Genomic DNA, 20,388 nt, shown 5'->3' on the forward strand with positions numbered 1-20,388 from the left:
TTTTCTGTTTTAACCATTTGGAGTCCATCTATTTATTGAAAATACGTTTTATTTACAGTAATAACTTTATTTATATATGATATGTAGACAAGCTGAGAAAGCCAATTGAAATTTAAATCATAGGAGCTTTCACAGTGTGCCATTTATCTTTCTAGACCATTTTTAAAATGTGAATTTTCTTTCTACAATGAAAACTGTTACTATTTTTAATTTATGTGCAAATAGACGGTTTTGTAGTGTAATTATTTATTATTTTTTCTGCTGGTTTTGTGTGTATAAATGGTAAAAAAAAAAAAAATGGTACATTACCAAAGACACCTGTGTCTTTTGTTTATATTTTGGGTTCCTGGCAGCTTTATACTTTGTTAATTAAAATAAAATGAAAAATCTGACTGATAGCCAAGTTTGTGTGGAGAAAAAGGAGCCATGCATGTGATGTAAGGACAGACTGAAAGATGCTAAACAGAGACAGAAATAAATGCATAGGAAGTTGACAAATTTCAACCAAAATCTCCTGGAATTCAGAGGTTTAATCTGATATTAAAACACATTACAAAGTCAGTATGCAAATACCCTCATCTGTTAAATTAAATTAATGGAAATGCACAGGTCTTTGCTGAAGTGAGCTACAGCCAAGAGCATAAATTATTCCAAGTTTGCACCTTAAACAGAGACCCAAGTTTTATAAACTAATAAATATGACACTACTTTACAAGTGTAAAATACAGGCATACCAAGTTTGACATTAAGTATATATGGGTTTTTTTTTATATATTGACTTAAACAATCAGCCCAGTAGCTCACACTATCTATCATACTGAGATAAAGCCATAGATGAGCACAATAAAGAAGATGAATGGAGTTTGTGAGTGAAATCAAGCAGTAAGAAACCACTGAGAGAATAAGTGCATAAGCAATTCATTTTCAGTCTGTTTCCATTGAACTATGCACATAACAAAACAAAAAAAAACACTCTGCCACACAGTGTGACCAAATTCTAAAGAAATGTTTAGAGAGCAGGCATTGTTGCAAACATCTTCCTGTAGTCCTAAAAGGACGTCACACAGTGCAAAAACAATACAGCTTGGATGCGACACTACGACACAACAGACAGTGCAAATCATCCCAGCCTCAATAACACCAACACTGTTTCTGGTAAGAAGTCTGATCAACAGCAGAGGGCCGTGACGCGCGGCCTGCTGCTACTGAGTCAGTCAGGACTGATGGATCCTCAGCACCGTTAAAGCCCTGCATGTTGACTTTACATTTGCAGTGCATTCTCATGTCCTCTGGTTGTTCGTGGAGGCTTGAATGATAATTCCATATAATTACAACTGAGGTATTTTTGTAGTTTTGGCTGTTTCTGTTGGTTTTGATGACATTGTGCTGAGGTTAGTAGTGAGATCTGGGAACAAAGTAACATTTCTTCATTGAGGAGGCAAGAAACAAGCAGTCAGACAACGAGACAGGCTGGAAACTATAAACAGTTTAGCCTTATTAACTTAATCAGGGGGTTCTTAGGGGTGGGCGATATGGCAATTTGTAGGGTAAAACAATATAAAAATGTGTATCATAAATAGTTTAAATATTGTTTCTATCAGAAAGAAAAATAAGTGGCTGATGGCAATTCTGATGTTGCATGTGGGAGTGAAAATGTATATACTGTAGAGCTGCAACTAACGATTATATTCATTATCGATGAATCTGTCGATTATTTTAACGATTAATTGATTAGTTGATTGGTCAATAAAATGTTGACAAATATCAATCAGTGTTTCCAAAACCACAAGATGACGTCCTCAAATCTCTTGTTTTGTCCACAAACCAAAGAGATATTCAGTTTATTGTCATAAAGGAACAAAGAAACCAGAAGTGACCCTGAAATCAGAGGATTTGGACTTATTGTCTTAAAAAAACTGCTCGAACCAATTATTAGATTATCAAAATAGTTGACGATTAATTTAATAATCGATTCTTGTTCAATTAATCGAATAATTGTTTCAGCTCTAGTTTTATATAGACAGGCTGGAAACTGTGAACAGTTTAGCCTTATTAACTTAATCAGGGGGTTCTTAGGGCTGGGCAATATGGCAATTTGTAGGGTAAAACAATATAAAAATGTGTATCATAAATAGTTCATATATTGTTTCCATCAGTATGAAAAACCAGGGGCGGAATAGCAATATGGCATTCTATAGTTGCATGTGGGAGTGAACATGTATATACTGTATCGTGATATACATTATTATCAAGATGATATATATCAGGATAGAAGAGTCTGGCCACATCACACAGCCCAAGAGTTCCCTCTGTGTGACTGTGTAGTCTTAAACCATACGGAAGCCCTGAGAGGCCCTTTTTCATCTGTTTTCAACTGTTTTCTTTACTGTGTTTATGACTTAAGAATAGGTGAAACAAAGTTTTGCCAGGATTGTTTTTCTAGGTTTTTTTCCATCTGTGAAAAGTTTTGGGTTTAGTTTGTTTGTGTGCCGTGATTAGCTGCAGGACGAAGCACAGGTCGACTTTTTTTCTTCACAATGCTCGTATAATGTCAGATTGTTTTTATGATCTCCACATTTATGATCTGGAGAATGCTGGCGTTTCTGCTGCACTGCCAGATCTTGTGAATGCAGCCTTGGTGTTTGTTGTTGTAATACTCTTTTCGGTCACAAGGGGCTGAAGTGCACCATTCCTCCTGTTCTCAATAGGACTAAAAGAACTTAGTTGCTTATTTACTTAGTTAGTTACTTAGAACAAACATCATAGAAAGCTTTTTTTCAACTGTTTCACAAATGGGAAAAAAACCCAATAACCTAAGAAAGATTATCCAGGCAAAACGCTTTTTCTAAGTTTAAGGTTATGATCGTCTGAAATGTTATTTAATCATTCTTCAGCTCTTTTTGAATAATCATACTGTTACAGGTCCAGGAAACTCTGATATACCCCTTTTTATTTCGAGGTAAAACTGAAAGTGAGCACACTGAAAAGGTTTATTATTGTACAGGAAAACACAACAGATTTATCTGTTTATCTGAAGATTTGTATAAAGCCTGTCTGAGTGTCTAATGACTTGTATTGGCCTGTCTGACTTCTGTTTGGAAATACTGAAAAGTTAGCACATCTCAATGTTTGACTTTGTTAGTACGGTGTTATTATTACAGCTAGAAATGAGAGCCAAAATTACAAACATCTGACCTAAGTTGTAAAAAACCAGAGGCATTCTTTAAATACAAAACTAAAAATCAACAAGTTGGAGCATGTACACACACACACACACACACACACACACACACACATACAAACGCACACACACACACGCACACATACATACACACACCAAAAAAGAAAAAATGGCTACCCCTAGAGCTTGGTCTTAGGCCAAGGCAATTTGTGGATTTGGAAATTCTGTGTATTTACAGTTTCAGTCTGAGTCCATACCTGCTCTGCTGGATAAAGTAAGAGGTGCGTCTCATTTGACCTTGTTTTCTTCCTGAGTATTCTCTTCTATCACCACTATCTGTACACCTGACAACTGTCCGCTGGCGTCCAGCTGCAGCCCCTCAACCCCCTCAGTCTGCTCCTCCTGCATTTGGCACTGCGTCTCCTCCCCCCCTGCGGCCATGGTCACCTCCATCCCGCTCTGGACCATCATGGTGGTCCCGTCTCTGCCCGAGTCCCCGCTCAGCTGCAGCTCCATCACCCCCACCCCCTGCTCCATCGGAGCCGGGTTGATCTCGATGACCGTGTGCTCCTGGCCGGCCTCCACCTCGCCCTGCATCACCTCCTGCTGCACCAGCATGGTGCCGTCCATCACCTGGCCTTCGATGGGCACCACCTCCGCGCCGCCAGCCTGCTGGCTCAGCTGCAGCAGCTCTACGGGGCTCACCATCGTGCCCAACTGGCTGGAGTCTTGCATGGTGGTGCCCAACAGCGTGAGGCCCGAGGACGGGTGCAAGGTTATGGTGTCCGTCTTTCCGTCCCCGGCCACCATGTAGCGGGTGAAGAGCTGTGAGCCGGCGGGGAGCAGGGTGACCGTGTTGGAGGACTGGGCCAGGGAGGCGATGGGCAGGCCCGCCACGGTGAATGGCTGGCCCACGGAGGACAGAGAGATGGGGGAGAGAACGGTGAACTGCTGGGGCTGCAGGGTGGCCTGCTGGCTGATGGGGGAGGTGAGGAGGGTGGTGGTGGAGGCGGGCCTCTGGAGGCGAGGCCGCTTGGTCTGCCGCTTGGTGGGAGTTTTGTTTTTGGCGGGCTGCGGGCAGGACAGGAGAGCCCGCACCTGCTGCTGCTTCCTCTGTTCCTCCAACTGCAGCTCCAGGTCTACACAGAGCACAAAACACAGTTAGCATCGAAGTCAGGGATGGGCAACTTAAAAAACTGCTTTCAGTTTTTCTGCTGCATCTACCTGGAAACAAAGTACAAAGTTTTATGGCCATGTGCTAAGTTCGCTTGGATTTTATTCACAAAGCATTGGTCTAAACCAGGGATGGGCAACTGGAGGCCCATCCCTGTACTCTGTTTCATGTTTTCTCTGTACTCTGTTTCGTGTTTTCTTTGTACTCTGTTTCGTGTTTTCTCTGTACTCTCGACATCATTGCAAATGAGGGGTTGCCCTCAATGATTCCTCAGGAAAATAAATAAAGGATAAATGAAAAATGAACTGGAGGCCCGGGGGCTGTTAGGCCCGCACCCGTCCCTCACTTGAAGTGGCCCTCAGTACAAGTACATGCATTTGAGCATGAAATCTTTAAAGTGCAGTGTAAAAATGAACAAAATTACTTCTTGCTATTAATGTTGGTCTGCTGTTCTTGCACTGAAAACCAAATAAATCACAGTAAGTGGTTATACATATACATATATATACACACATATATATACATACATATACATATATATACACACATATATATACACACACATATATATACATATACACACACACACATATATATATATACATATATATATATACACGCATATATACATACACACACATATATATATATACATATATATGTGTGTGTGTGTGTGTGTGTGTGTGTATATATATATATATATATATATACATATATACATATTATACACATATATATATATACACACATATACATATATAATATATATATATAAAACGTAATTATGCACTGTAACTTGAAATTACATTATATTATATATATATTATAATTATAACTGAAATTTAGATTGTCTTTTAATCTGTGTACCTTTTATCTGCACCATTGTTGTTTTTATTAATTTTAAATTGTAAATATGAAATGATTAAATCAAGATTTCTTTGCAATCAAGTTTAACTTGCAATTGGTGAGGGTTATGAGGCCCGCCTGTGAGCTGTAGCTCGACACTGAGAAGATCAAACTGTCAGCCTAAAACTCAGAGGGGAGATGCCTGGATTGTTAATATAATCCATTTCTATATTCTGCAAGATCAGGAAGTGAATTTGTGTGTGTGCACGGAGCTGATTATCCTTGATAGCTGTTCAAAATGTGTAACAGACCCGACACACAACAAGTAATAATTGAATTGAATAAGTGAAAGAAAAGTTATACTACACATTTTTGTCCTTTAGCTTTCTTTTTATTCATATTTAACTCACTTTTCTCTGTAAAACACTTTGAATTGCAATTGTGTATGAAATATGCAATATAAATAAAGCTGCCTTGCCTTGCCTTTATGGCAATATTTGGAAAATAAATTACCAACGAAATGTCGGATGATTTATTGTATTATAAGTGTGTTACACTGCACAAAAGTAATTTTGAGTTGTTCCTACTTAAAGCCATGATTGCGTTGCTTCCATGGAGTGCAGGATTTATATACTGCAGTGAAAAACAAGGCTACAGTGTTTAAAATGTGACAGCAGCAAAAACTCTCTGAAACTGTTAGATAAATACATTTCCACAGAAATATATTCTTAGCTTCAGTGTCCTGCCTGCTTCTACAAAGTCTAACTGCAGTAACTACATTTTTGGTCAAAATTGAGTTATAACTAAAAATGAACTCCTTGATGTCGGTTTTATCTTGTGACAAAGTTTTAGATTTCAATTTTGCTTGATTTCAGAAAAATAATTATATAAAAAACACAAAATCCAACTCAAAACCAAGCAGTTATTGCACGGTCTGCTTTGGATATATATATACTAATTTAAACATAAAAATAATAGAAATTATAAGTTTATTTGATAGCGAAATTATTATCTAGATAGTGATGAAGTAAAAAAGTGAGCTAAAATTATATTAAGACTAAAATATATCATTTCTTTATAATATTAAGTCTAAAATATGCAAATATTTGAATAGAGTTGTTAAACACTTAAATACACTGATAACGAAATCAATTTGAAAATGTTTATTCACTGAAAACAAAATATAAAAGCTGGAAGAAGACAACAAAATTGTAGTTACTGCACTCTGTTTTTGCATTACTGTTAGGACCTATTATAGCAATGCAGTAACTACATTTTTGGGGTCAAAGGTCAAATAAATCATCATGATTTTTTAGCATAAAAATTACATCATCGAAACATGTAGAAATAAGTGTCATATGACTTTGCTACAGATAACCCATTTGGCTGGCTAGTTAAAAAACGTTACAAAACTTTAACTCTATGGAGTCTTGGGCTATTTTGTCCATTTTTGAATCCTTTTCATATCTTTTTGTGTCTTTGTAAGTCATTTTGTGTCTTTTTTTTAGTAATTTCTTGTCTTTTTTTGTAATTTTGTGTCTTCTGTGGGTTTTTTTGGTCATTTTGTGTATTTTTTTGACTCATTTTGTGTATTTATATGTCTTTTTTGGTCATTTTGTGTATTTTTTTTTACTCATTTTGTGTATTTATATGTCTTTTTTGGTCATTTTGTGTCTTTTTTTTAGTAATTTTGTGTCTTTTTTGGTCATTTTGTTTATTTTTTAGTCCTTTAGTCCAACATAAAATGTGAATCTTTTTTTTACTTTCAAAACACTATCATGCGCAATAAAAAAATGTAAATGTTACAAATGTGAACAAAGGTTGCAAATCTAACATATAAGAGGGTTACATCCAGTTCTATCATTTTATACAAAATATATTTGACCTTGTCTCCAGTTTTACTTGGTATATCATCATCAAACTGAAACGTGGAGTTTCCAGCCAGAACTTTAGAGGTAAATTTACAGTAGGGCTCCACGCTGCTTTGTTTTCTAGTCTGGATGTGATGAAGAAGTCATGCTTTGGAGCTTTTGGAGACTCCAGAGGGTTAAAGCAGTTTTTCTCAGTTTTACCCTTTGTGTAGTTACTGCAGTTAGACTTTGTAGGGCAGAATACGCCCCACTTCCAAAAAATCTGAAGCATCCCTTGAAGAGAATCAGTGTGGTATTTCCTGAAGTGGAACCCTGTCTGTGTTGTGTACTCACTGGTGAGCGTGCTGAGGATTTGCTCCTGGCTGGGATCCGTCTGCTGCCTCCTCCTTTCCAGCGTCTTCTTGACCGAGTCGAGCAGGCCGAACACCTGGGCGAGGTTACTGAGCACCGCCACCTCTACCAGACAGGAATCTGGGATCAGTGCGGCAATCAATCAAAGGGTCACTTGGTCAGTCAGAAAGGAGGAACAAATTCAGCTGTAAACAATGAATTATTCCGCATTCGGTCGTTATTGTTACACAAACCAACAGCGAGCCCTCTTAAAGCTTTCTGATGTTGGTTCCATCAGCTTCCAACAGCAGCTGAATTTGTTCCTTCTTTCCGTTTGTGTCTTGTTCATGCACCTCGGAGCGAGCCCTACGTGCTACATATATGGTCTGTTTGGATGAAGCGTTCCAACAGCCGAACACATCTATTGCGTACCTGTGTCCTGTAAGGCAGCCGGCTCCCTGCGCTGCTGCACGCCGTTCAGCAGCTCCAGCAGCTCTGTACTGATGTTGGTCACCACTTCACCCAGCAAACCCACATCAGCGATGCCCTTCCAGAAGTTCAGCGTGTCCTCTGTGAACACACACGTATGTCTCAGTCACTGGTGTGCTCTGTGTTTCTGGTCAAATTACAATATTGTGAGATGAATTGTTCAGATGTGTGCTCTCTGCAACCTGAGATCTCATTAGACTCCTTCTTGTCTGCAGCCTCCAGTGAGCTTGTTATCCAGTCCATCTTCCCGCTCAGAACCTCCACCCGGTCCTCTCCTGCTGTGCCGCCATTACCCAAAGCCACCTGAGCTGCAATTTGCACAAGAGAGCATGTGTCATGCTAGTAACTAGGGCTGGGCGATATATCGATACAAAAATATATCGATGATATGGAATTAGACCATATCGCATATGTCGATATAGTTCAAATGTTTTTCTTTCTTTATATATAAATGCTGCCCTTACTAGGGTTTTTCATATTTAGTTCTTTTGTGATGTTCGTTATTATTTTTCTCATCAATGTTTTTATTTCAGAAAAAGATTGGCCTATTTTATTGAATCGGCTATTTTTATTTAAGATATTTTTTTTATTTAAATTTGCACTTTATAGAGCTTTGATTTTTTTTTTTTTTTTAAAGGTACTCCTGTTGTCATACAGTATTTATGTTCACTTAAATAAATGGTTTCAATAAAACTACTTGTGACATGTCATTTTTATTTGACTTTGACTTAACTACTGTCACCAGGCTGACTGACAGCAGAAATTTACTGATTTACTGAATAGTTTTTATGTGGGCTTCATTGAACACAAACAGACCGGGAGTCTTATAATAACTTCAAAACACATACAGCAGCTGTCCATGAAAAAACTTCCCTAAACACCACAAAAATAGATTTAATGCGTAAAAAACACACCACATGGAGTCTCTTACACTCAGTGGGGATTTATACATTTAATAGAATTAAATCCTGTTTGATCTGTGAGACGCAGGAGTGACAGACGTTAAAAGCGCTTCTAAAAACACGTCCAGTGGGGATCGGACTTTAATCGGAGCTTCTTTTTAATGCAGAGCTTCCAAAACACTTATTTCATGTGTGTGGAAATAGATTTTCATACCTCAGCAAAATTGAAAATAAAATAAAATAAAAAGCTGTTCAGAGAGAGCCACAAAAATTGTATTTCAACTGTAGTACACCAGTCAGTTACCATTGCTTACATCAACAAACCTGTGTGGTGTTATAATATTGTGAAGCAGACCTGGGGCTTACAAGTGAAACTACGCTCTAAATAAACACCGGAGTGGTGCAGGTAGCTTCAATCACTGTGAAAAGAATTTAATGCAGGGAAGGAAGTCTGACATGGTGAAGCATTTCCTTCATCAGCTAGAAGAATGCAGCAAGTCTAGAGTCATGGCGCAATGCCACAGAGTCAGGTAATGCATGCTTTGTGAAACAGCAAACATAAATTAAGATATTTTTTTTTTAAATACAAATACAACTGAAAACTAAAAAGAAAATATGCATAGAAAAAATGACATTATACACACACACACATATATATATATATATATATATATATATGTGTGTGTGTGTGTGTGTGTGTGTAAATCCAAATAAATGAGATAAACTATGTTTTACTTTCCCAACCTACTAAAAGCTAAAAAGCTTAAATGCTTTAAAAAACAATACAACTGAAAACTAATAAAAAGAAAATATGCATAGGAAAAATGACATTATATATACACACACACACACACACACACACACACACACACACGTAAATCCAAATAAATGAGATAAACTATGTTTTACTTTCCCAAACTAAATATATATATATTTAGGTTTGGATATTCAACCTAAATATATCGGGATATGACTTTTGGTCCATATCGCCCAGCCCTACTGATCACATAGCCTGGATAATTAAAATGTTCCCTTTTCATTGATAAGAATCCCATAATACCTTTCTACTTAGGACAAATGCAGTTCTAATCTGCTTCAAAATAAATGTGTTTTTTGCTTTCAACATATTGAGTATAGGACTTAATTTGACATAAAATAGCTAAAGCAGACAGAGAGTAATGTGGTGTTGGTAAAGCCATGATCTTGGTGTGCTCTCACCTTGAGAAGACGTGGGCGTGGTCAGTCCAGAGCCGTCAGGAGGGAACCGTGTGTTGTTGATTAAAAGGTCAAACTTGGTGCTGCGGCAGGTGTTGGTGCACAGAGTGCTGTGCTGGTAAAAGTCAAGTTGACCTGAATCCATCATTTTTCTGGAGAGATAAAATGAGGAAAGGTTTCAAACTAAACCAAATCAACCAAAGTATCTGCTTCCTTTAGAAATGACCAACCTGAGATGTTATTTTCTGAGCTGCACATGCATTTGACACTGAAGGCATTTCCACAACTATAGTTCATTCAGTCCAAATCTTTTGATGAGTTGGCAAATTTGGAGTGTTTTCTCTGGTATGGTTTCTTTTCTTTTTTTTTACATTTTGTCTTTATTTAGAATCACAATTCAATAGCACAATACAACCGTGATCACCGTTATGATAATTGACACTGTGATCCATATTTTCAGATATTTACATTGGGGGTGTTTCCATCTACAGCAAGTAGTAAAACAGATTTAAAAAATGTAAAAAAAAAAAAAAATGAAAGTTACATAATATTAAACAAAAAACGGGCGTTTCAGGGCGATGTACAATCTCCATTTCTCCCAGATTTCCTCAAATTTTGCTTTTTGAAGCCTCACAGAAAAAGCGATTTTTTCCATTACAAAAATTTCATAGATGATGTCATACTACTCGTCTATAGATGGCTGTCTAGCTTAAGCCATTTCCTTGTTATAGCCGTTTTAGCAGCTACACTCAGTATGACAAAAAGTTGTTTTTATTTGAGGATGTAGAGTGCAGAAGCCCAAAAAGAAACTCATCCCAATTAAAAGCAATGTTTGTTGCGAAAATTGTCACCAATTCTGTATAGATCTTACGCCAGAAAGCATTTACATTCGGACAGACCCAGAACAAGTGATAATAATTTGGCTCCTGGGAGCCACACTTTCTCCAACAACTGGAAGAACCTGAGTGATGTGACTGCTGAACTGGTGTGGTCAAGAATCTGCTGAGACTCTTCCAGCCAAACACTCTTCAGGAGGTCCAGCCTGTTATTTTCCAATATTAAATTCCAATATTTCATCCAAATTTCCTCCGTAATATGACTACTAGTATCCCTTTCCCATTTTTGTTTAATGTAGGTGCTACTTGTTGTTTTGGTATGGTTTCTTTTCACACAAAGAAAACTCAAAGCACACCGGCATGCATCACTACAAACCGTGTGAGGACATTCAGTTATGCTTATTGGTCAGATGTGTTTGGGTAAGAGCGCAAGAAAGTAAATACAGGAAGTAGGGCTGTGATGGTACAGAGTTTTTGTGACTGTGGTGAAAAAGAAAGACATCCCTGCGCTTTTACGATTAAAGGCATCAGGGGTCTGCGGTGATGTCGGCAACCCACCCAACCCGTCTTTAAACACAGAGCAAGAAGTCTAACATGTGCAAGTGTAAGAGGGGGAAGCAAACCCTGTGGCGTAATGAAGCAGTATTGCAGTTACAATAACAGCCCTAACAGGAAGAAGGTCCTGTATTCTGGACTTGCGTATATTACTGTGCACTGCAAAAAAGGTGTGTCTAAAAACAAGATAAAAACACTAAATCTGAGGGAAATGATCTTGCTGCATGGACAGATCATTTCACTTGGCAAGATTTCTTAAATTAAGATTATTAAATCTAGAAATAAGCATGTTGAACACTTAAAACAAGAAATTAACTCTTAAAACAAGATAAATTATCCAACACTTCTAAATCTAAAGGGTTTTTTTTTTTGGTAAGAAACAAATAATCTGCAGTGCACTCTGCTCGGGCCAGTACATCGCTGCTTGCAAATTTAATTTATCTTTTTTTAAGAGTTAATTTCTAATTTTAAGCGTTCAACATGCTTATTTCTAGATTTAATAATCTTAATTTAAGAAATATTGTCAAGTGAAATGATCTGTCCATGCAGCAAGATCATTTCCCTCAGATCTAGTGTTTTTAGACAACACTTTTTTGCAGTGTGAGAGAAATATTGCTATGCCATTCTCTTGACACCTTTTAGCTCAAACTTGCGGGCGACAGCTGGTGCCTGAGTTCAGATCACGTTCGAAGCACTAACAAACCATACTGAAGCGTACCAAGGGTTGTTTGTAACAGGATCTCGTCAAGGCGGTCTAAGTTTGGTTGTTTTGGTCTGCACCCTAGGGTGATTGCTAGTGCTGGGACAACGAAGCTTCATGAAGCATTTGCTTACTTTACGAAACCCAAGAGATGGCGCTCTTTGTTCAACAAAGAGCTGAAAAAACACTCAAATACAATATAATACAATCCAAGACCGCCATCTAGTGGGGTCAAAAAATAAAGCAAATGCTTCATGAAGCTTTGTTGTCCCAACACCACACCAAGGGGAAAACTTCACTAAGTTTCAATTAAATAGAACCAAACAAGGCAGGAATGAAAACACACTAATTCTACTTATTTGAAAGTAGTCTTTACACAAATATCTGCATTTGAATGCAGAATCTTAAGGCAAAATGTTGGCAAGTATTACCATTTCCGTTTGTGTACCAAAAAGTATTTACCACATTTGAGTGAGCTTTGGTTGCATGCAGGTAAACGGCAAAGAGGCACACAAACACAATCTTAGAACCCATCGGTTATCATCTCACAACAATTTGGCTTTTTATTAGCTCTTCTTTTTTTAATAATTTATCTACTTTTATATACTGAAGCATAGTGTGCCAAAATATTGTCTGGACCCTGCTATTAACCCTTCTTGCTAATCGGACTAAACAATGACCGGTGCATGAAAGAGGAAGTCTTGGACCAGATATCTGTCTAGAACAGATAAAAGGAAAAGGAAAAGGAAAAAGCACATGATACAAGCACCCCACTATACAATCAGAGCAGTGTATTTCTAAATAAAATAATTATTGGAATAGCTGCATGGATAACATTTTTCTGTAATAAGACACATGTTATTGCCATAGAGATTTGCCCAATTGATATGATAGCTTTTTCAGAATACACTGAACATTTCCACCAGTCAAAGAGACAGGAGGTTTGATGAAAAGCCAAGAGGGATTATTATCACCTCATTTACAGCTCAGGAGATGGAATAATGTCGAGTTAGTTCATTTATATAAAGCTACACAGAAGATTTGATCTTATGATCATTTTGGCTATTTATTTGAGGTCTGAGTCATATCTCTGCTCATTACATCCACAGCATGTAGGAATTTGCATGCAGACCGTCATGAATTAAAGTGTCGTGCATCCAAGCAGAACTCTGAATATTGAAATGTGACTTCGGGCTCATTAATGCAAACATATGTCCCCTCACCTTAACATGATTCCACCCATCCTGATGGCTCTTTTCCAATCTTTCAGAGTGGCTTTTCCAGAAATGTGCACAAACTGCTTTGGGCTGATGAGCTGGTCTTCATACTAGTGGAGAGAAAATGGGTAAAGAGAGCAAATCGAGGTCATACAGTGCAACATATAGGCCACAAAAAGACTTAATACAAACTGACATACTGTACTTCATGTGTCTTGCATTGCTGATACTGGAACTTTAATTCTAAAAAAAGGAACAGGCATACTGTGAAATCGTGGCAGTATCTTTTTTTCACATCATCACGCAGTGATTAATCTTCTATGCTGAAGGGATGTTATGTGCTGTAGAACTGTGCATTACATAAGAGGTAGCCGTGGGAGTCAGTCAAGTGCTGTGCAGTAGTGACTACTGACTGGTGATGAAGTGAATATATCATTGTGTTAGAAGTGGAAACCATAGAATAGAGGTTTTCACTCCTTTTTTCAGCCAAGGATCCTTTAGAAGTTAGAAACTATAATGGGGAATCCTCATATATGTTCCTTTGAATACTTTGACCTAGCCTATGTATTTAATACAATACACTTAAACCCCTATTAGCACAGGACTAGTATTACCTGAGGACCTCTAGTCATTTGTATCAGTTGTGGAGGTCGTCTGTCATCCCTGTGAATTAGGGCTGGGCGATATATTGATATAAAAAATATATCAATATATTTTTAAATGTGATATGGAATTAGACCATATCGCATATGTCGATATAGTTCAAATGTTTTTCTTTCTTTATATATAAATGCTGCCCTTACTATGGTTTGTCATATTTAGTTCTTTTGTAATGTTCGTTATTCTTTTCTACCATAAATATATTTATTTCAGAAAAAGATTGGCCTATTTTATTTCATAGGCTATTTTTATTGAAGATTTTTTTTTTTTTTTTTAAATGTGCACTTTATGGAGCTTTGATTTTTTTTTTAAAAAGGTACTCCTGTTATACAGTATTTATGTTCACTTTAATAAAAAGTTTCAATCAAACTACTTGTGACATGTCATATTTGACTTTGACTGAACATTTGCTCTCACTTTATGATAAAAATATTGGGATATATATATATCGTATAACGATATTCAGCCAAAATATATTGGGATATGACTTTTGGTCCATATCGCCCAGCCGTACTGTGAATCTGCCATGTCAGGAGTTTGTCTCGTAAAAATGCCGCCTCAAATGACCTTCCATCTTTCCCAAACACAGAGGTTGTAAATCACAAGGTCTCCTGGTGATACTAGTGGCATGTGAATAGGGCTTCATTTGAAGAAGTACAGGCCAGTAAAAATTGAATTCAGATTTTTTTTTTTAAAGTAGAAAAATAATAAACACACATAATATAGAAATACATGAAAAACATAATTAAAAACAGCCTAGCCTGTGGCTCAAATATGACAGGCCTATAACAAAAGTAGTTGTAAAAAGGTTAATAGTTTGTGTAAATAATTAATGATGGAGTGAGTAAACATAAAATAAATGCAAGCTATAGTCATTAATTGATAATTATTTTACGAATACATTACATGTTACGGGACCCTATGTGAGAATCATCGTCGTATACAACCAACTCCAAAAAATTATGGGACATGAATGCAGTAATTTGCTAATCCTTTGTGACATATATTCAGTTTGAAACAGTAAAAGACAATATAACTTAACTTAATGCATTCTGATTTATTAATTTTTTTAATTTCCATTTTACAGCATCCAAACTTTTTGAGAATTGGGTTGTACTACTTCTGTAAAATATATTATAAATAAATAATGACAGCTGGAATAAAGGAATGTTGGTCTTTACCATTTTGTATCAACAGGAAATACTACAAGGGGTGCACCAAATGACAAACTTTCATCAGAAAACATCAAGAGAACAATGTTTTTTTCCATCATGTGGCGATGTGCTGCTCCACTATGTGCATGAACTTGATGAAGTTGTGTATGCAGTTTGCACATGCCAACCCTATATCAGCATAATGCTATTTGATACTTACATAAAGAGGAAATAAATAAATAGGTAGTTCAGTGTAGTTATTCTGGGAGCAGGAATAGCACATGTTTATATCCTGCTGAGTGACTGACTATTGAATGACCTAGTTCCTATTTAGCTATGTGCAGTAATGTTTGGTAGCAACCATTTGTAACATTTAACCCATTTAAGCCGGGAAAGCATTATCGCATTTCTACCATTAAACCGGGAGCGCTGTTGCGTTATTCTACCATTAAAGCCGGGACAGCGGATACGTTGTTTTGTAGTATTTGTAGTTTTTTTCCACCTTTTTTCGGTCAGAATCATGATCAGAATACATGCGGGAGTGTCGCAATGCAACATAGGACTTTTCCAGAACTTTGACATCATGGCGGAAGACGACTATAGCGGAGGGAGATTAGAAGTAAGTGACGGAAGCGATTTTGATGAAAACAGCGCCTATGATTTTATTGCTGATCCGGACTTTGAACCCTCGGAACCAATCGACCGGGATTTATGGATGAGGAATATGTTTTTAGACGGCATATTTTCACCGAAGAACAGACAGATTTGTGGCCATCTGGAGATAATAACAATAATAATACTAATTGATTGTGATGATGATATAAGAAATCAAGACTGTTTATGTCTTATATTACTTTATACGTCGTTGAGTACCCTGAAAAGTGCAATGTAGATAAAATGTATTATTTTTTTTTTATTATTATTACAGTAGGCTAATGAGAACTACATCTATTTCTTCCAATGGTCATATCATGTTTGCATCTTGCTAATGGGCATGTATTAGTATTATGCATAGGATTTTTATTCAGTCAAATGTAACATTTGCTGAGTTTGTTGATTTTTTAAAAAACTTTATTGAAGGTTTGGACAAATAAACTTCTCATGAAAGCCACGGGTATAAGCTCTCAAATACTTTTTGAATTTCATTTCTATCTGCTACAGAGGCTGAAAAATCTTCTGTTGAATTTCCAGAAAAACTTCAGGTTTTAGGGGGTTCTTTCAAAATCGCCCAGAGGTTTTACAGGCATTTTTTCCAGGCGTTTTAGGCCTAAATGGGTTAATATGACAATCCATTTTCACTGAAAATATGGATTAGCTTTACATGAGGAATTGTGAATCTCTGCTGCTGTTGTGATTTTGATTTTGCTTCAATGTTGAATACCAACCTTCACACATTTGACGTTGATGCCTGGGCACACAAACTTCTTCACTAGCAACACCGCTTTACAGTCGCCGCATGTTATGGGACAGCCAATTTCAACGTCATCTCCATCAGTTTGTTCTAAAAAGATGAAAAGACACACCAGTTAAATGTGAGGTGCATACATATTGTGCAAAATGTAAGCGCCATTAAAACTCCTACCTGGTTGTGCTTCAACAGTCATGACAGCTGCATCTGTTTCAGCTGATTCATCTCTGTAAAGAAGACAATTTGTCATGTTACTTTATTATTTGCAAGAGAGAAGAGTATTTCATATCTGACGACAGCTTCTGTGTTCATTAAATGTTTTATTCATTGAGATAAATCTCCTAGATTGGCTCTGTTCCGTTTGTATTTATATAAGTGTTATCATTTGGAATTATTTCCATTGTAATGTCGTTTTTGAATAAACTGTAGCATAACTGAAGCATATTTCATTTTGGTTGTAGCTTCAAAGTTACTAAAAGTGAATTTTTTTATTGGTATCATTTTGACTATTACAATTTATACTTCTTCTATTCTTTTTTTATTCAATTTTTCGTTTCCACTAGCTTGAATGACGTTATAAATGTAATATTAATATATTGCATTAGTCGCCAGTGGTAGAAGGAGTATTCAGATCCCTTATTTAAGTAGATGTAGTAATACCGAACTGTAAAATTACTCCACTACAAGTAAAAGTCCTGCATTCAAAACTTTCTGAAGTAAAAGTACAAAAGTATAAGAAAATGTAATTAAAGTATCAAAAGTAAAAGTACTTGCACTCACTCAGATTAGTATATTTAAATATATATATATATATATATTCCATATATATTGTTGGTGATTTTTATTGATGCATTATGTAAGCAGTTTTTTAACTTTGTAAAGGTAAGGCTCATTAAATTACTTAATATATTGTTATAAAATTTAATTTAAAAAAAAGTCACTATAAATCGTATATATATAAATCGTATATATCCTACATAAAATCGTATATTTAAAATATACTCAAAATGTAGTGGAGAAGAGGTATAAAGTTATGTTTCAGCTGATTCATCTCTGTAAAGAAGACAATTTGTTCACATATCTCCATGGTATAATATAATAATACTGGCTAGCTAGTACCATAGTATCTACGTCGAGAAAGCCTCTATCCCATTGAAATGAAAACATATTCAGAGCTGATCATCTGGTTTCCCTGTAACTGTGTTTGTTGTGTTACATTGTTTTGCAGTAAACTGAATTGTATTCAGTCCACATCCTGGCCTGGCTTCAGTACATACCCAGTGGGGACTGGCTGGAGCTGCAGGATGACCTGAGTCTTATTAGGATCATCGCTGTCTCCTTCACCGATATCCTTCACCATCACCACCTCCGCCATGGACACTGTGACCTCGTCGGTGGTCGCCATCACACTCAGAGGAGACTGCAGAGGAGGGCTGCTTTCATATGACAGCTGTCCAGGAGTTTGTTCATCTTAAAATGTAAATAAATAAATAAACAACAAGGAATATCAAAGGTGTCAAGATACAGGGATTCAAATTTGTTTTTAAAGTAAAAAAGTACAAAAAAAAGTCAATGTCAAAGTTACTTTCAAAATAAAATTTAAAACCAAGAAACTAGGGCTGGGCGATATATCGATATAAAATATATATATTTTTAAATGTGATATGGAATTAGACCATATTGCATATATTGATATAGTTCAAATTTGAGCTGTGATACTTGATCCAGGCAAGCTTTATATATAAATGCTGCCCTGACTAGGGTTTGTCATATTTAGTTCTTTTGTAAATGTTCTTTATTCTTTTTTCATATAAATATATTTTTTTATTTAAATGTGCACTTTATGGAGCTTTGATTTATTTATTTTTTTTTAAACGGTTTTAATAAAACTACTTGTGACATGTCATATATGACTTTGACTGAACATTTGCTCTCACTTTGTGTTAAAATATTGCGATATATATTGTAATCTTTTTTCAAAATAAATATATTTATATGGGAAAAGAATAACGAACATTACAAAATAACTAAATATGACAAACCCTAGTAAGGGCAGCATTTATATTGAGAGAAATTTTTTTAACTATATTGATAAATCGATATGGTCTAATTCCATATCACTTTTAACAATATATCGATATATCTTTTATATCGATATATTGCCCAGCCCTACATAAAGCTACCTGTTATAATATTTCGTATTTTAGAAAAAATGGTTCAACTGACCGAAATTTTTTCGCCACTGTGAACGCTATTTTATCATTTATTTATTCATAAATATTTGACATAAAATGTTAAATCAATTGTTTCATGGTGTGGTAAGCAGGACATTAATTACAAGACAAAATGGACTGGTAAATGATCAGAAGTGGTGCTCTGTCGGTAGCTTGGTATCCATGCCAACTGCCATTCATCCTTTTTTAAACTGTCATATTTCTCATTAAAATGTAACGGTGCTGTGTGTTTTCCGCATTGGGGAACAGAAGTCACAGTTGTGGGGGTTTATAGATGCTAACTACCGCGGGGTTAGTTGACCATTCAGTTACACTTTAAACCATCCGTTTAGTTGCAGATAAAGCCTCCTATTCCTAAAGTTAAAGTGGGTTATCAGACCTCCGTGGGCAGTGACTGCTTCTGGCCGTGGAGACCCACACAGCTCCAGACTAGCTCGGCGGTAGCCATTACGGCTAACACAAGGGCGTAACTTAACGTGTGGCAACCTGGAAAATACTGGTAACTATACTGTCCGAGACGGTAAAGCTTTGCATTTACAGTGTGACGGTTACGTGCCGCTTGTCTCTGAACCGTACGTCCCTTCGTAACTCTGCATTTTAACTCTCCGCTCCCCCTCAAAATGACGTCTCCCTGTGCGGCGGCACGTACAGCAAACAACGGCACGGCGGCGGCGTTGCCCCTCCATTCTGGACGAGCCTGGCTGGCTGAGCCCCATCCGCAATATACCCCCAACCCCCGGCTACAACTCTCGCTAGTGTCGTAAGATCGGCTCACATTTTACAGCCAAGCATATTTAAAACCACACAGTAAAAACAGCTTGTCCTTACCGTTTTTATGAAGAGAAACGCAGCCCTAGATTGAAGAGAGCTGCGGCGCATGCGCACTTGGCAGATTCACTTTGACTTCCTGCTGATATCACGCTCTGTAAACCCTGACAAAATTCAACCCAAACTCTGACTATTACTAAAGTAACTTTATTATTTACAAGAGAGAAGAGTATTTAATATCTGATGACAGCTTCTGTGTTAGCTAAATGTTTTATTTATCGAGATAAATCTCCTAGATTGGCTCTGTTTTGTTTGTATTCATATGAGTGGGAATTATTTGTATTGTAATGTGGTTTTTGAATAAACTGTAGGCCTCATTGCATTTTGAATGCTACTGAAGCATATTTCCTTGTGGTTGTAGCTTTAAAGTTACTGAAAGTGAAGCCTTTATGACAAGTCTGGATAGCCATTATTGGTACATTTTGACTATTACGATTTATGCATTTGCAATTAATGTTGGTCTGCTGTTCTTGCACTGAAAAAAAGAAATCACAATAAGTGGTTATTTTTTATTTGCTTCAAACCTTTTGTATTCCTATTTATACTGTTAAACATGCATTTGAGCATGAACTTTGTTAAGTTACTGCACTGTAAACATATTTAAAATTGCAGTTTCATCATATCTGGTTAAGTGCACGGTCCTATATGTGGCCCTGTGGTAGTGTCCATGAAAAATTGTGGCCCCCTCCAGCATTTAAGTTGCCCATCCCTGCTATATGACAAAGCTGGATAGTCATTGTTGGTACATTTTGATTATTACGATTTATACTTTTTCTAGTCTTTTTTTA

The 20,388-nt window shown here is 36.7% G+C and overlaps 1 protein-coding gene across 3 annotated transcripts; it reads right to left on the reverse strand.

Moving 5' to 3' along the window:
• Window positions 1-1,588: 1,588 nt before the first annotated feature.
• On the reverse strand, window positions 1,589-19,657 carry gmeb1 (glucocorticoid modulatory element binding protein 1). Of its 3 annotated transcripts, none has more exons than XM_059350154.1 (10): window positions 19,152-19,657; window positions 17,816-18,008; window positions 16,713-16,765; window positions 16,516-16,631; window positions 13,323-13,426; window positions 10,012-10,160; window positions 8,074-8,199; window positions 7,835-7,972; window positions 7,406-7,543; window positions 1,589-4,320 (listed from the first exon to the last, which is right to left on the reverse strand). In XM_059350154.1, exons 2-10 carry the CDS (start codon window positions 17,941-17,943, stop codon window positions 3,470-3,472), a joined length of 1,803 nt encoding a protein of 600 aa, XP_059206137.1. In that variant the 5' UTR covers window positions 17,944-18,008; window positions 19,152-19,657; the 3' UTR covers window positions 1,589-3,469. The 3 variants fall into 3 exon arrangements, with proteins under 3 accessions (XP_059206137.1, XP_059206138.1, XP_059206136.1); XM_059350155.1 differs by having other exon boundaries at window positions 7,406-7,528; window positions 19,601-19,646; XM_059350153.1 differs by having other exon boundaries at window positions 19,601-19,646.
• Window positions 19,658-20,388: the final 731 nt, after the last annotated feature.

The sequence above is a fragment of the Centropristis striata genome, chromosome 14 (assembly GCF_030273125.1).
Source record: "Centropristis striata isolate RG_2023a ecotype Rhode Island chromosome 14, C.striata_1.0, whole genome shotgun sequence".
Classification (NCBI taxonomy): Eukaryota; Metazoa; Chordata; class Actinopteri; order Perciformes; family Serranidae; genus Centropristis; species Centropristis striata.

Bases quoted from the DNA above. Each gene is read 5' to 3' on its own strand.
- gmeb1 (XM_059350154.1), bottom strand. From the start codon at position 17,943: ATGGCGACCACCGACGAGGTCACAGTGTCCATGGCGGAGGTGGTGATG. The intron at 10,161-13,322 runs GTGAGGGGACAT...TTATCTCTCCAG, and splicing joins ATGGGTGGAATCATGTTAAG to AAAAATGATGGATTCAGGTC. The intron at 4,321-7,405 runs GTGAGTACACAA...TGCTCTGTGTAG, and splicing joins AATCCTCAGCACGCTCACCA to ACCTGGAGCTGCAGTTGGAG.